Below are 16,987 nucleotides of genomic sequence, written 5' to 3'. Positions count from 1 at the left end.
CTAGTTAAGTGTCTAAGGTCAAATTTGAACTCAAGTCCTTCTGACTGGTGTTCTAACCACTGTACTACCTAGCTGTCCCTTCTGTGTATGTTTTCTTTACATACTTATATTTGTCCTTTTTGCCTCCTCTGTCAGGATGTGTAATCATTATATTTGTCCCTAACAGTGTCTGGCACACAATAGGCATTTAATGGGTGATCATCATCATTATTATGATATCAGATGTTGATTAGGGCTTCAGGACTGACACATTTTACTATTCTTGAGAATATATAAATGGAGAAAAATCTATCATGAGTAAAACCCAGCAACGAAAGGACTATCACATTAATAATGTGTAACATCAGGTAAGAAAAGTGGCTCAATTGTTCATACCCTTTGCCCCAGCAAACCCAATACTGAGCATATCTCCTATGGAGGTCAACAAGAGAAATAAAGGACCAGTATATATTGAAATACAGTAACACTTTTCATGCAAACAAAGAACTAAAATCCAGGTGGGTGCTCGTCATCTGAGGAATGACTAAGCAAACTGCAATACATGAACATAATGGGATATAATTGGGCAGGTCTCTTTCACCTCAAAGCACTGTCATTGCCTCCTACTTGAGCACTTTCTGCATCCCCCAAGTTCTTAGTGACCTGGCCCAGTACAATTACTTTGTACTTTTAATATACTTTATTTTTATACTTCTATTTTTACCTCAATGAAATGTTTCATTTTTGTCTCTAGCACCTAGCACATATATTTGGCATGTAGCACATGTTAAATAAATGCTTACTGTATGAATGAATGTGAGGAATTCAAAGAAACATGTGAAGATTTTACAAATTCATAAAGACTGGAATATTCAATCAACAAACATTTAGTAAGGACTTACTCACACGCTCTGGGGAGACAATCTGCCAACAAATATATACACAAAAGACATATGGAGTGAAAATGGGAGGTAATCCAAGAGGAAAGGAACTAACAATGCAATGCCTTGGATTCTTGTGGAAGGTGGGATTTGATCTGAGTCTTTAAAGACGCCAGGGAAGTCAGGAAACATAAATGAGGATGGAGAGTATTCCAGGCAAAGAAGGAGGAGTCAGGGAGTGGAGTACTATGTATGAAGAACAGAAGACAAGTATTACTGAATCATAGAGTATGTAGAGGAGAAGAAAGTGTATGAAGGAGCTAGATTATAAAGGGCTTTAAATGCCAAATAGAGGATTTCATATCTGATCCTGGAGGTAGTAGGGAGTCCTTGGAGTTTGAGTAGGTGGTATACCCAGATACTCAAGTTAGACAATCACTTTGGCAGCTGAATAGAGAATGGACTGGAGTATGGAAGAGACTTAATGCAAGGAGACAAACCAGAAGGCTATTGCACTGAGTTACGAGATGGTAGAGCTTGCACCAGAGTGGCAGCCACGTGAATTGAGACCAAGGGACATTATATTTGGGGGGTGAGGGGAGGCTGTGAGTAAGAGTGTACAGTTAAAGATGACAACAACATTGTGAGCCTGGGTGACCGGTGATGCTCTCAACAGTACTAGAGACATTACAAAGAAAAGGATTTTTGTAGGGAAGGTAATGAGGTCTGGTTGGATATGTTGAGTTTGAGATGCCTACAGGCCATTCAGTTCAAGATATCTAAGAGGCAGTTGAAGATACGATACTGGAGCTCAGGAGAGAGGTTAAGGCTGGATAAATAAATCTAGGAATCATCTTCCACAGGATAGTAACTGAACACATGTGAACTGATGAGACCACCCAGAAAAATAATATAGAGGGAGGAGAGATGAGAGCCCAGGACAGAACAGTGGAGTCTTTGAAGACTGGATTAGAGAGAAGGAATTTTATAGACTTACCTGCTGGGTGGGTAACATAGATGGAGCTGGCCCCATATGCCCTGAAGCAACTGTTGTTGGCTGCACTGAGAAAGTCATTGCTGGTTCTGGGTAATGTTGCTGTGGTCTCGCAGGGAGTACAGTGGATGAAACAGGGCCCACAGTCAGTCCAGGCTGAAGAGAACAGAAAGCATACTTCTCAAATTGCCTGAAGGCATGGTAGACTTTAATATGAAATGGGATAACTATTCAGATATATCCAAGACAGAAGGTAGGAAAAAGAAAATGACAAGGAGGAAAACAACAATTCACTAGGAAATTTGGGGGTTACCAAAGTCTACCTCAAAGAAGTTCTTTCCCAAGGAAGACTAGTGTATCTTAGTATCCTTATTACCAGGTACAGTGATTTGCACATAGGAGACACATTAAAAGTTTGTTAAACTGAATAATATACATGCCAACATCACCTTGTATGTGGATAGAACGCCAGTTCTACATCCCTCCTCCTGACTTTTAGGTCTAGGACTATGGATAAGCAGCCACATAAAACATAACAGGTAGAGTGAAACTTCTTAATATAGTATTACTTTCATGAATGTATACATCTCACCTCCAGAAAATTCCACTCTTCACAGTAAGGAGGTTATTCATTTTTAAATAGGACACACTCTCTCTCTCTCTCTCCACTCTCTCTCTCTCTCTCTCCCCTCTCTCTCTCCCCTCTCTCTCTCTCTCTCCCCCCCCCTCTCTCTCTCCCCTCTCTCTCTCTCTCTCTCTCTTTGTATTAGAAAGACCTTGACCAGTAAGAATGTGGTGACCTTTCCTTGACAATCATATAATTTATTTATTATTATACAAATTACACAATTTCAATTGTTGTAGGGAAAATATCTTTCTGGACTTTGCAGATGCTACAGAAGACTTTCTTCTCCTGTTTCGTATCTAGGACTTATTTCCTATCTTCCCTTCACAGGGAAGGTTGTCCCAGCAAATCTCCAGTTAGTTGAGCTACATGTCCCTAACAGCTGAGCCACTGAGTTAACAAAAGAAAAAACAGGACAAAACAAAGAGCAAGAAAGAAGTGATCATGTGTCCACCAATGGAATTGAGTTCTCCTCAAAGACCTAGTGAGTTAATGGTGGTTGAGTAGGATGATAACGCGTGTTTGAGACCATCTGTTGCACCCTGGGGGAGTTTTCAAAAATGCCATAAAACACGGTGTGTGTGTGAGAATTTGAACCCAGTTTTAATGAAAATAGGGAAATGCAAACTACATAATTTCCTATCTAAAAGAAAGCTAGTTGGCCTATGCTTTTATAGCAAGATGAAAAATATGTAAATACAAATTTTAAATATCAATATCTAAGCTATTTAGTATGAATGGTAACTGAAGAAGAAAGAGAAGTTGGAGGCAGAGAGAAAAATAATGAAATACAGATACTCTCAGTGACATATGTGTGAATAATTCACTTTGAGGATTATTCTATGACAAATTTTTAATCCCAGGTTGATATCCCTCCTGCTACTTGGTGAGCTCCTGGCCAAATCTGATGAAGTCAGATGGCACATACTATGAGACTTCAATCTAATTAGTCAAAGCCAGACTAAGTTGCCTAATGTGTTCCAAAGCCAAGCAGAAATGATTTTTGGTTTATTCAATAGTATTCGTTCCCCACTCCCCCTGCCATTAGAGAAAACAACTGAGAGCTGATTGCAGTGATAATTCAGGAAGCTCATCACAAGAACAGATCACTTTATAAACACAAGCAATGAGAATGGAGACAAAGAACTTACCGCTGTAGGCTGCTGGTAGGGCCCCAGAGATGGGTGGCTCTGTGTCCCGACCTGCCCATCACTGACAGGTGGGCTGTAGACTCGCTGAATAGTGGGAGGGATGGCATCGGGCAGGGAAGAGTAAATCACGCTCTGCTGGCTACTCTGGGAGTCTGAGTACACAGTGGAGCCTTGACCACTGTCAAATGTGCTGTCCGCTGGAGGCAGCAAACAAAAATTTAAGGTTTAGAATAAACATTTTTTAAACACTATGGTCCCATTAATGCTCAGAACAAAGAACATTGGCCATGTTCAGGAAAAAGGCAACATTAGCACAACACAAAAATCCACTTCTCCATTAGAACCCACTTCTAAGGAATTTGTTAGAACTTTGCAAATAACATCAGCTCCAAAAGAGGCTGGTCTGCTCTATATGCCAGAAGGTGAAGCCATCAGCTTGACTACTACAAGCCTCATTGTACTGAGGAACCTTCACATTGCAAGAAGGGTCCTATCTCCCAATTCCCATATTACCATATATATTCACATTTACACATATTACCTGCCCACATGGAATATAAACTCCTCGAGGGAAAGGACTGTTCTAAATTTGTATTTCCACAGCCTAGCAAAGAGTAGGCACTCAATAAATTACTTTTCAACAATTTATAATTTCAAGTATTTCAAGCATTCAATTTTGAAGCAAACAATTTGAAGCCTTTTAAAGAGCTAACCCTATGCCACACGATGTTCTAAGGGCTGGGGAAACAAAGTAACCGGTGGCTGCCCCCTAGGAACCAACATCCTATGGAGGACAACTACAAGCTACATACAGATCACGACTCAACCAACCAACAATCATTTAAGCATCTACCAGGTAGCAGAGAAACAAGAACAAAAAATAAATGTTCCTTGATTCACATTTCACTAGGGAGAAAAAACCAACTACATATACTAATATACTGACTATGTACAAAATGAATACAAGGAAAGGCAGGCCCTCAGACCATCTATTCATCATTCCTTCTCTGCCTCTGCTTCTAGGTCTCCAGACTCAGGCACCATGACTTAGCTGCCTTCTCATCACATGACTTCAGATGTCACTTATAGTTTTCTCCCCCTGGAATGTCCCCTTCTCCAAAAGGTGAGTTTTTTTCAAAATCCCTACTTTGAGGGAGGGTCTCGGGCCAGCAATCCTTAACTTCTCCCCTCACTCTGCTTCTGACTCTCTACACTTTGTTCCTGGATTCCCCCCCTGCCCCCAACACTTTTCAACTCCCCTTTGGGAAATGTCCTTATTAAAATGTAAGTTCCTTGAAGGCAGTGATTGTCTTTCACTTTGTATTTGTCCCCAGTGCTTGGCTAAGTATCTGGCACAGAACAAACACTTAATAAATGCTCATTGACTGATTTCATGAGGTAGTTTTAGGAGTAGGAGGATCAGGAAAGGTTTCATGTAGTGGGTCATGTTTCAACTGCAAATTAATGGAAACGAGAGAATCTAAAAGGCAGAGACGAAGAGGATGCATATTCCATGTATGGAGGACAGACAGGTCAAAAGTTTGGAGACAGTGTTGTATATTGTGTTGAAAAACAAGATACAATATGGCTGGATCAGAGTGTGTAGAGGAAGAACATACATGGGAAAAGTAGGAAGGGACAAGGTTGTAAAGAGTTTTTATATACTAAACATGTAAATACAAATTTAACCAATCCCAGAGATAAAAAGGGGTCACTGGGGTTTATCGAGGAGGGGAGTGATATGATGATATGATGACTCCTATTGATGGCACTTAAAGGACTGGCAGAACTCACAACAGACCAGTAGAGTCACTTGAATAGGTCCTGCCTACATCTGGTATTTAGGAAAAATAAAGCCACAGAGTGACATCTCAGTATTCTGGTTGCTGTTCCATTATGAATGAAAATTGTATGTCTGGATCCTCCATCCAGCATTCTATGCACCACCAAGTTCACCATGACCCAAGCTCTTTTTTCACAAAAGAACTGAACAATCCATAGCTTTGTTGCTGCTCATCAGGCAGAGATTTGGTCTGAATTCAAGTCTGGAAACTGCAGAAGCTTGGCAATTGGTCCATCGTGGCATCTTTGTCAAATGTAAGTCAGGATTATAATGGTTTTACTGAATATTAAAGCTAGAGAGGGGCCTTTTCAGATTCACTGAAGCTTATTAAATATCTCCATACAATTAACAAGCTTGTTTCACTAAAACTATTGTGTCTCTCAGTGGAAAATTCCAAGATGGTGCCCATGGAAATTGTTCAGTCTACAGCTTTCATTGCAGTAAAAATGAAAAATGACAGCTGGTTCTCAATCCTGCCTTTCTTGTTCCCACATCCCAAAGGAAACTCTCAATGTCAGCTACAGTCTAACTGCTGGCCTCAGGATTTGCATGCACCAAATGGCATCTTTCTTTTCCTAACTCAATAATCAGACTAATGCTAGTATAGCAGTGGAGAAAACCAGTTTTGCCAACATACTCTTGCAGAGAGCAAAAAGAAAAAATAAAAGGCATACCTCGAGTGGTAGTGGTAGTGTTTATGACCTGATTCAATTCCTCTTTTTATCTTTTGTAATCAAGTTAAAAATACATTCAGATGTTTCATTTAAATTTATGAAACAAAATTTAACCCCGAATGGTGAAAAGCCATCTATCGCTCACTCCATAAGGGAACATGGTTTGGTGGATGGTGTGCTTGACTTGAGTCAGGAGGATTTATGTTCAAATTCCACCTGTGACACCAACCAGCTGTGTGACCCTATGACCTCTCTTCATTGGTACAATGGAGATGATAACACCTGCAGTACCTATCAAACATGGTTGCTATGGTGCTCTGTAAAGTGCCCAGTGCCTGGCACATAGTAAGCTCTCAATAAATCCTTCCTTCCTTTACTCCCTTTTCTTCCATCTTCCTTCCCTCTTTTCTCCTCCTTTCCTCCCTGTTATTAATATCATCCACAATGATTTAGTAAACAGTAAGATGGACACGTTCCAAACCTAGGAACCTAAACTAAGCTTTAATCTTTCAAGTTTCAGTAAGAAACCAGGTGGTCATATTAGTTCCTTGGTTTTTTGGATTTCCTTTGAACTTCAAATAAGCCAACGAGTAGAAACATAAGTAAACTCAAAACCAATGGTAAAGTATGTAGAAGTAACATCAATTACAAGCCGAGACAAACTCTGTTTACAGCATTTCGAAAGCACATAGGTATTAAATTATTAACTTACAAAACAATCTCTTCTTTCCAACTCCCTGACAGGAGAGAGCTGTTTATACTAGGCTGAAGAATCTAAAAGCACTATCAATCAAAACTGTTAAGACGTAGACTACTGGATTATGTGGTAAAACACCATATGAATAAACTGGGTTAGAAATCAAATTGGGGTTTTGTTTCCAATTTCCTTATGCTGGGTAAACTGCCTGCAGATGTCACAAAAGAGGCTCCCCTTAGACGATTCAGCTACTCTTCAAGAGTTTATCTACTAAATACATTACTGAGCAGCATGCCCAAGTTTAGGGATGTGTTCTACAGTTTGCAGGCCAAATCCACTTTTTTTTTTTTTAACTAACTAAGCACAATTAGCTTTCTTCACAGTTTCTAAACAAACTGGACTAAGCACTTGGTAAAGCTGACTAGTTGACATACTAATGAATGACCCTTTCTCTCTTCACCACACACTCAAATTCGAAGAAAGGAGAAAAGGAGGAAGGAAAGAAGGGAGAGAGGAAGGAAACAAACATTTATTAAGCACCTACTATGTGCCAGGCACCGTCTTAAGTACTTTACAAATAGCGCCTCATTCGATCCTCACAATAGCAACTCTGGGAGGTAGGTGCTATTATGAGCTCCATTTTTTACAGCTGAGGAAACTGAGGCAAACATAGGTTAAATGATTTGCCCAGAATCACATGGTATGGTTGAACTTGAACTCCGTTCTTCCTCACTCCAGTCGCAGCACTCTATCCATTGTATCACCTAGTTATCTTCTGAACTGTTGCCCAGGGTAATTCGATATAAGGCCTATCTACTATCAATGAAAGTTAGCAAAAGCTCCTTTTCTACCTATTCAGTATTAAGTGCCAGCAGTCAAATGTAACCTCCAGTTTCCTCATCTTTAAAATGAGGCAACTTATGAGATTTTTATGAAGGCATTTTTATGAGATTTTTATGAGAGATGATTCATCAATTTATTCATGGATTTTTAATCTGATGTTTACGCCGACCCCCAAACCCAGATATTTAAATAGTTTTGAATGCTTTCACTAAAGCAACTATTCTTTTTGTTCTATTTTTTGACAACTAATGTAGATTTTCCTTTAAAAAAAAAGACCAAAGTAAATACTTTCAAAATGAACCATTTCAGTTCTAAATATAATGTGTTTTATTTAACTTGAAAAACACACACCACCCTTTTTTGCTTTCCAAGTCATTGTGGATGACCGTGTGTATTAAAACACATTCAAATTAAACAAATTCAGACACATCAACACAAAAAATCTTAAAATTAAGATACCCAGTTAACTCAATTTTAACCACTACCCTGCTAATTCAAACTGGAAAAGACAAGTTTTCCTGCTTGCTCAATTCCCAACTGATTTCTCACTTTACATGAATGCTCTAAAAAGAAGAAAATAGCTACTGTTGATAGAAGCTGGGAGAGACCCAGGTACTTAAAGGATTCAATGGTATGTCATTCTTCAATTGACTTACATTTCTCATTCCTGCTGTTTTTCCTCCCCTTTTCCAATCCATGCCCTGCCTCCCCAGTAGATGCCAAAATGATTTTTGCTAAAGTACAAGACTGACCAAGACACTCCATTTCTCAAACTCCTAAGGCTCCCTATTTCCTTCAGAGTCAAATAGAAGCTTCTCTGTTTAGCATTCAAGGTGCTTTACAATCTGCCTGAATTTTACTTTTCTAGTTTTATTACTTAATTATTTACATGCTCCCAGCCTAGAATATGCTCCCTTCCTTCTCTCTGCATCTTAGAATTTGTGCTTTTGTGCTTCCTTTCAAGCTCAGCACAAGGTCCCATTCATGAAGATTACTTGATTTTCCCCCAGGTACTAGTACCTCCCCTCCATCCCCAATTACCTCACATCCATTTTGCATACACTTGCAAATATGTATATTGTCCCTTCTAGAATGACTGTTGTTTGTCCTTGTTCTGGTAGAGGGTCATGGCATCGGGAAGGTGATGCCATGACTTGCAAGTGAATTGGATTTAAGTAATGAAGGGCTATTCAAAGTCACCAGCCTAACTTTCTCCTCTGGAGCCATCTGGGTCCAGTGGCAAGATATAAACCAGGATGACTGGAGATGGCCCTGGATGCAGTGGGAGACCGTAGCCTCTTTAAGCTAAGGTCTTTCCCAGGTCTCAGTTTGAGGCAACACACATTCAGTGATTAAGGATAGGTCAGAAATGAGGCAAAGAATGGCCTCTTTGAACTAGTGTCTGTCTCTGTCTCTCTCTCTCTCTCTCTCTCTCTCTCTCTCTCTCTCTCTCTCTCTCTCTCTCTCTCTGTGATGGGGAGACCCTCAGGGTTTCTGGCCAAAATAAACAAATGCTATTTACATTCATTCTGAGCAAGGAGTGCCCAAACATGACACTTGGGGGCTTGGGCTGGGGCCTGTTTTTGCCAATAAATGAGAGCCAGAGCAATCTGGGTTCAAGGCATGGTCCTCAAGAAAGAAATCTAGCCATAAACCCCAATCAATATATGTTATGAGGTTTCAGTAATCAAAATTTACATTCCTTTGGGCAGAGCACCCACAGGTAAGGGTATGATACTCCATATGGACAGAGGATGAGGAGATGAGAGGAGAGGAGGAAAAGAGAGAATAATAGCTTCATGAGGGAAGGGACTGGTTCACTTTTATCCTTGAATCTCCAGTGTCTGGCACATTGTAGAAGCTTAATAAATGCTTAATGACTGATTTTAACACATTTTCACTGGCATGTCATAAGATCATTACTTGATGCCCTCCTATAGCCAATGCTTTCTACAGTTTAGTATAGCCCCACTGCCTGGCACTTATATATCTTTCAGGTTTGCAATGTGCCTCAAAACAAATTAAACTAAATTAAATACTATAGACCTGTTACTAACATTTTAGAGATGAAGAAGCTGAGGACCAGAGAATTTAAAGGAATTACCAAACACAACTAAGTACCAGAGATGTGACTCAATCTCAGGTCTCTCCTGACTCTAAGCCCAGTACCCTTTTTACTCTATCACATTGTCTACTATTCAGTACTAAGAATATTAAAAAGAAAAGGAAAAAAAAAAACAATCCACTGTGATCTTACCAAAAAGCACATAGGTTGTACTGTCTTAAATTCCCTAATAATGATAAGCTACAAATTCCCAGTTCACAATAACTTTCATTTTCCCATACACTACATGAATACTATTTGTTACTGTTTTTTAAAAAATTCTTATCTCCTTCCTTTTGCAAAAAACAAAACAAAACATAGTTTTTAAATAGCTATATTGGTCGCAGAGGACACAATTTGACTGCAAGCATAAATAGCTAAATCCATGTTGTCACAAGCCATGCTGGAATATGGTTCTACTATATTATAATTGCACTTTCATTGAAAAGGAAAGAAATAGACTTACATGCCACTGATGTGGCACTCGTGGGAAGCTTCGGCTGAAAGAGATGTTGGTCAGCTTCGGGCTCCTCAGGTTCTAGTGGAGTCTGCTGGCCAACATGAGAATGGTATGTGACCTGAACCTGGAGTTGTGCCTGTGGCAACTTGGATTTATCGAGGCTCTCTGAGTCCCGGCGCTCCTCAGACTGCACAATAGGCCAGATCCTCTCTCTTCTCCACTGAATTAATGCCACTCTGTCTCGAATTGACTTTGCCACTATCTTGACATCACTTTCGTGAAAAAATCCTGATTCAATCTGCAAGGAAATCACACTGATGGTTAGTCTATTGCATGCACAGCAGAGGAAAACATACACAACTGCCCCCCTTCCCAAAAAAGCCAATGTGTATTAATACTCAGCTGCATCTACCCTGAAACATAATAGAATTGAAGTATAGATGATGTAGGATTCACTGAGATTGTAACCTATCTACCTTTTCTAGAACACAGTTGAGATCATGAATAAGAAGTGAAACATACAAAGAAAACATAAAATTGGGTACATTTAAAGGTAATTATCAGTATGTCTTTCCTCACAACTATGACCATGGATGCTGGACATTAGAGGACCCTGGTCCCACCACTAACTATCCCTGAGAGACCTTAGGGCAGTTACTTTAAAGTCTCATGTCTTTAGTTTACTCATACTTCAAAGGAAGGGATTACATTGACATCCTTCTGGCTCTAGTCTATGATCATATGTATGATTCCCCATTCAAATTCCATTCTGACACATCATTATAAAAACCCTGCATTCTTGGAGAGCACCAACCCTAATAGGTCCTAACAAGCAGGGCAGATACCTAGTATGAGCGAATAGCTATTTGTGTGTAAGAACCAGCCAAAAGAAGTTTGGAGGAGCTTATCACCAGATTGGTTGCAGAGGGATGAATTTATTAAATCATAACAATTTGAGACTATCTACTAGGATGATGATAAAAAACTATCACTGCTTTTTAAACAGCCCTTTAAGGTTGATGAGGGACTTTCCTTATAGATCTTATGGGATCCAAAGAGCACCAAGTGCTACTGTCTTCCTCATTTTATAGATAGGGTAACTGAAGGTGATTTGCCAAGGGTCAGAGAACTAAAAAGGTGCTTGAAGCAAGATCTGAACCTAAGTCTTGTATTCCAAATCTAGCCTTCATTTGCTATACTATGCTTCCTTTCAAGACGCAGAGGGATTGTGATCTTCATTGGTGAAAGGAGTATCTATAATATTCTACCCCCTCTCCCCCTGCCCAAAGCATAGATCCTTGAAGCATGATAAACTATAGATACAAAACCAAACTAAGTTCATTAGTACACACCATAATGGCTTTAGAAACAAAGGAGCAATATAAATTGAGCCTTTCAAAAATTCAAATTCAAAATATTACCAAATGAAATATTTGGAAAACACTTAGCCCAGTGCATGGCACACAGTAGGTGCTTAATAAATGCTTGTTCTCTTCCCCCTGCCAAAGCAAAAAGAAGAATCTTCCAATGGGAAGGCAAAGAACAAATTCATATTGAATTCTTGACAAAGATGGGTGAGGAAATAGCAAGACAGCATGCATATGTTTTAAAACAAATTTATATTTCTGCTTATTCATTTCTTATCCCAATGGACTGAAGAAATTTGCAGATACTATCAATAAAGCTTGAAAAATCATGGCACACTGGAGAGAGGTCTCAGAAGACCAGAACCGGGAAAATTTCCAAATTTTTCAAAAGGTAACTTTGACGATCCTTTGCAAAATCCTGGAAGGGAGGATCAAAAGAGCTATTTAGTATGCATTTAGTAAAGAATCTGGAGATCTCACTAGGAGCTAGCACATGCACCACAAACTAACTGAACCGACTTTCTGAAGGGTTACTGAGCTGAGAGATGTGATGAAGGAACTGAACTGTTAAAATGATGGGATAGTCAGTCAAGCTTCGAAATGAATTCTTATCAGGGATAAGGCCTTTCATTGGGGTTTTTAAAAAAATCAACTACAGAACAAAAAAATCTGTAGAGGTTAAAATTTCTGGGAACAATGAGTTGGTAAAAATTTAGTGGACCACAAGCTCAATTTGAGCCAACAGGAAAGCTAATGAGCTTTCTGACTCCTTGAATATAATAAATGTTTGGCACCAATGATAACAATCATTTCTACAGCATTCTCACTATTTTCCAAGTGCTTCTCACATATTATTTTATTTGATCCTCAGAACAATTTGGTGAGGTAGGGGCTACAGATATTATCATCCCCATTTTTTTTGGAGGGGGAAGGCAGGGCAATTGGGGTTAAGTGACTCGCCCAAGGTCACACAGCTAGTAAGTGTGCCAAGTGTCTGAGGCCTAATTTGAACTCAGGTCTTCCTGTCACCCAGGCCAGTGTTCTACTCACTGTGCCACCTAGCTGCCCCATTTTAGATATGAGAAAATTGAGGCTCAGAGAAATTATGTAATTTTCCTACTGGCACTTAGGATTTGAACCTCAGTCTCCTACCCTGCTTGAGTAGCTGTGTCATTTTTGTTTCTTTATATCCAGTGGTTGATTGATTCTATTCTATTCACCAAAATCTAGCACCCTATTCACTACCCCAGGCTGTCTCTGTGATGCAAAGCCCCCACTGTGCTCTTTGCTGGTTTGATCTTAAGTGCTATCATTTGAAAAGGAATTGTAATAAACTAGAGTGTCCAGGAGGGCACTGAGGCAGGACAACAAGAGATTTGGAAACCCATTTCACATGGGCAACAGGTAAAACACACTGGAAAACCGGACTGAGAGGAGAAAGGGTAGCTGTCTCCAAATCTCTGTGCTACACTGGAGGGCAGAACTAAGAAGGGATGCCGAGAAGACTTGGGAAAAAGAGGGAGCTTGTACATAATGAGGCTGCACACCAGATGATGCTACATGGCCTCTTTCACAAAGCTACTATGTTACCACAATTGATTCTCCTGTGGAAACTCATAGGAAAACCCTAAAATAGCAAGGGGGCTCAGTGAGTAGAGGACCCAGCCTGGAGTCAGGAAGATCCAAGTTCAAATTCAGCCTCAGAAAACTTATTAGCTGTGTGACCCTGGGCAAGTCGCTTCACTCCTGTTTGCCTCAGTTTCCTGATCTGTAAATAATTATAGCATCTACCTCCCAGAGTTGCTATGGGGGTCAAATGAGGAATAACACGTTCAGTGTTTTGAAGACCTTAAAGCTAATAACAACAGGAATATTTATAGTGCTTACTATGTGCAAGGCACTGTACTACGCACTTTACAATTACTACCTCATTTGAATGGACTAGATGATCTCTGGGGCCCCTTCTAACTTAAGATTCTGGGACTACAAGACCTTAACTACCACAGTTCTAACAGCGAGTTTAGCATCCCAAATGAAGTTGTTTCTAAGATACACCAACATAAAAGAAATTACTCATCTCTGAATGCCTGACATCAGCCAGCAAGAAAACAGCAGGCAAAGAAAATGAATTTGAATTGGCTTCAACTTGTTTGCCCATTCATTTCTGTCCATGGTAATTTCACCCAGCAGGGATATCCCACAGAGGCTTAAGGTTTTTCTAGCATGACTAATGATGTTTAAAGACGATTGTTAAAGATCTTTGACAATGGAATCCAACATTTTGCATTGCTTTGTTCAGTGTCAAATCTATAGCCAATTGTCCCATATTTTCTGTTCTCTGCCTCTCTGCCTGTTTCCTTGGATTTACCACCTGGGGTTGTTCCTTTCAAAGAGTATTTTTTTTACCTCAGACCAAATGGCACTAGATTTAACTGATGCTATGAGAATACCACAGGGAATTTCACCAGGAGCTTTGACTCAGCTATGGGAGATCTTGCCATGCACTTTGCAATATGGCAAATGACTCTTTACTTAAACAGAGGAAATGAAAAAGAAACCAGGGTAGGGAAGTAGAAAGAACACTAAACTTCGGGCATTAGAATGCCCAGGCCACTTACTGTTTGTGTAATCATGGAAAGTCACTGTGTAAAATGAGGGAAATAACACTTGGACTACCTCCTTGACTAGGTTGTGGTGGAGAAAAAGTCTTGTGAACAAACAAAAGCCCTGTGCTACTTAAATGTGGACTGGTACATGAATGTTGGTTACCCAAATCCCAGTGTGGATTTTCATTGTCTGGACTATCCAGAAGACAAGTTCCCCATGCTTAGAAAACTCTAATATTTCTCGGCCAATATAAAAAGGTCTGATAGAAAATCAAGTGGCTCTGCTCTTGCAAAATCAAGCTAAAAGAAATTGGAGTAACAGAAGGCTGTTGAATTCCTGACCCTATAACAGCACCACATACCAATTTAGACTTGGTCCCTTGCCCATTTTGTGGCCATGCCACAGAAAGAAGCTTTTTTTATCTACAGAAAAAAAAATTGAGTAGCCAGGACTCTTAGGTACAGTACTCTTTGCTTTCCCATATTTTGCCTGTGCCAAAGTCCAAGCTAAAAAAGAGGATGACTACGGGGGGAAATAATCCAGAGAAAGATTCAACAAATTCTTGGTAAGTAAGTTCTCTTTACCTTCTAATGACAACAAACCTAGGGAAAAAGTTCATTTGCCAGTGAAATTCAATCTTTAAATTACAAAAAGAATGGATGAAGCCTGAAAGCAGCGGTAGCTTTGCCGTTTGACTTGACACTGATATAGCACTTTTCATAGCTTTGTCTTTAAGTGGATCTTCACAACAACCCTGTGAAAGGACTACAGGTGTTATTGCTTCCACTTTACAGATGAGGTAATATGCTCAAAGGTAGTTATGTGACTTGCTGATGGTCACATAGCTATTAATGTCAGGGGCAGGACTTGAACCCAAGTCTTTCAATACCAAGATTATTGTTCTTTTCACTGCAATAATTACCACATAAGGTTGCAAACATGTAGTTTTCAAATGGTGTCCTTCCAAAGAAGAGTTCTGTGAGATATTTCTAAGGACTCTTAAAAAGATAGAAATGCACTTTGCCATAGAAGAAAAAAATGGTGGGATTTGGAGATATGAGACCCAGACTAAATTTTCATAGCCAACAATTACTAGGTGGGTAAATATGGGCAAGCCAATTCATCTCTTGGGGACTCAATTTATCTGTCAAATGGGAAAATATGTAATAGCACCTAACTCACAGGCTTGTTGCAAGGAAATTGCTTTGTAAACTTTAAAGCCTGCAAAAAAGTAAGCCACTATTTAATGTTGAGGATTCATCTGTTCTTTCACTGCCTAGGGCTTATTCCTAATAGGTCTCTAGGAGCAGCCAATGTTCAAGGCACTAAAAAGCACTGAAAAATACAACTGAAAACCATGACGTTGGAAGACCACTGTTTCGAAGCACAGCAGATACCCCACTTTGTTTAACAACCACTAGAGAGACTACTTCTAGATCGAGGAGCCAGACCTCAACATTAGAAAAACAGAACATGCTGGCAGATCAGTTACTGACATTTTAAGATGTGAAATTGCATAAGTGGTTTCATGACTTCACAGCTGTGCCATAATCCTCAATCGCCAGCCACTCAGAGTGGTGAAACACTTGGGCAATATAAGGTTTCAGCCCTTCATGCCTTAGGCCCCCCCACCCTGAGATATAGAGGAAGGGTCATACTATCATGTGCCACATGAGTGGAGATAGATTCTGTCTTCACTATTTACACCAAAATATTTTCCATTATAGGAGAGGGATAAGATCAACTAACAAGGGAGAAAGAAAGGGACAGGGACAGGGATACCAAGAGAAAAAAGATAGGGTCAATCTTTTTAATTCTCTGAAATTTGGGCAAAAATCAGTCTATTAGTGAAATATGAGCTGTATAAATTAGGAAAAAAAGGAGTAGTAACATTAAAAGAGGGCTTAAATTGAAATGTAAAACAAAATGAGAATGCTAGTTTCCTTAAGTCTAGGCTGAAAAGATTTAAACTCAATTGCAAACCAAATAAAAAGATCTGTCACTCAAAATAAAAATATCCCAACCACCCAGCAAATTAGTTTAACTCTCTGTATATACGTGTTTGTATATACATATATACATACACACATATATACACACACATTGTTGTTGTACAGTAGTTTTCAGTTAAATCTGACTCTTCATGACCTCATTTGGGGTTTTATTGGCAAAGATACGGGAGTGGTTTCCTTCTGCAGCTCATTTTTACAGATGAGGAAACTGAGATAAACAGGGTTAAGTGACTTACTTGCCCAGGGTCACACAGCTACTAAGTGTCTGAGGCCAGCTTTATCTTCCTGACTTTAGGTCCAGCACTCTATCCACTGTGCCATGTAGCGTGTACGGGCACACACACACCCCACACACATATGTATATACACACACGTATGTATATACAGATACACATACTATGCACACACACACACACACTATACACATACACATGTATGTATATATAGATACACACACATATATAAGCTATGAGCTCAGATTTCATTCTGTTTGGGTCACTGCTTTTAGGTATATTGAGACTGCTTGCTTTTATGTCCAATTCTCAACAAGGAGAATCTGAAATTAGCAGGTTCCTTATCTGATAGGATTACAGGGCATGGAAGACCAGGAGAATGCTAGACACATACCATCTGACAAAGTATTTAACAAAGTCTATTGCTCTTGTAGACAAAATGAAACAGTATGTGGGAAATAGTTAGGAGGACTCATAGTTGAAGCGTGTGTGTGTGTGTGTGTGTGTGTGTGTGTGT

At 39.6% G+C, this 16,987-nt stretch overlaps 1 protein-coding gene across 12 annotated transcripts in view; it reads right to left on the bottom strand.

Moving 5' to 3' along the window:
- Window positions 1-16,987, bottom strand: part of WNK2 (WNK lysine deficient protein kinase 2) — a 226,545-nt gene that overhangs the window by 76,727 nt on the left and 132,831 nt on the right. For all 12 annotated transcript variants that reach the window (XM_036737448.1, XM_036737451.1, XM_036737450.1 and 9 more), the window contains exons 8-10: window positions 10,258-10,549; window positions 3,631-3,827; window positions 1,858-2,010 (exon numbers count right to left, since the gene is read on the bottom strand). In XM_036737448.1, the coding sequence (XP_036593343.1) occupies window positions 1,858-2,010; window positions 3,631-3,827; window positions 10,258-10,549 (642 nt within the window). The remainder of the gene's footprint in view (window positions 1-1,857; window positions 2,011-3,630; window positions 3,828-10,257; window positions 10,550-16,987) is intronic.

The sequence above is a fragment of the Trichosurus vulpecula genome, chromosome 9 (assembly GCF_011100635.1).
Source record: "Trichosurus vulpecula isolate mTriVul1 chromosome 9, mTriVul1.pri, whole genome shotgun sequence".
NCBI lineage: Eukaryota > Metazoa > Chordata > Mammalia > Diprotodontia > Phalangeridae > Trichosurus > Trichosurus vulpecula.
Note: the sequence above shows the minus strand (reverse complement) of the source record. Positions and strands in the feature narration are given on the sequence as shown.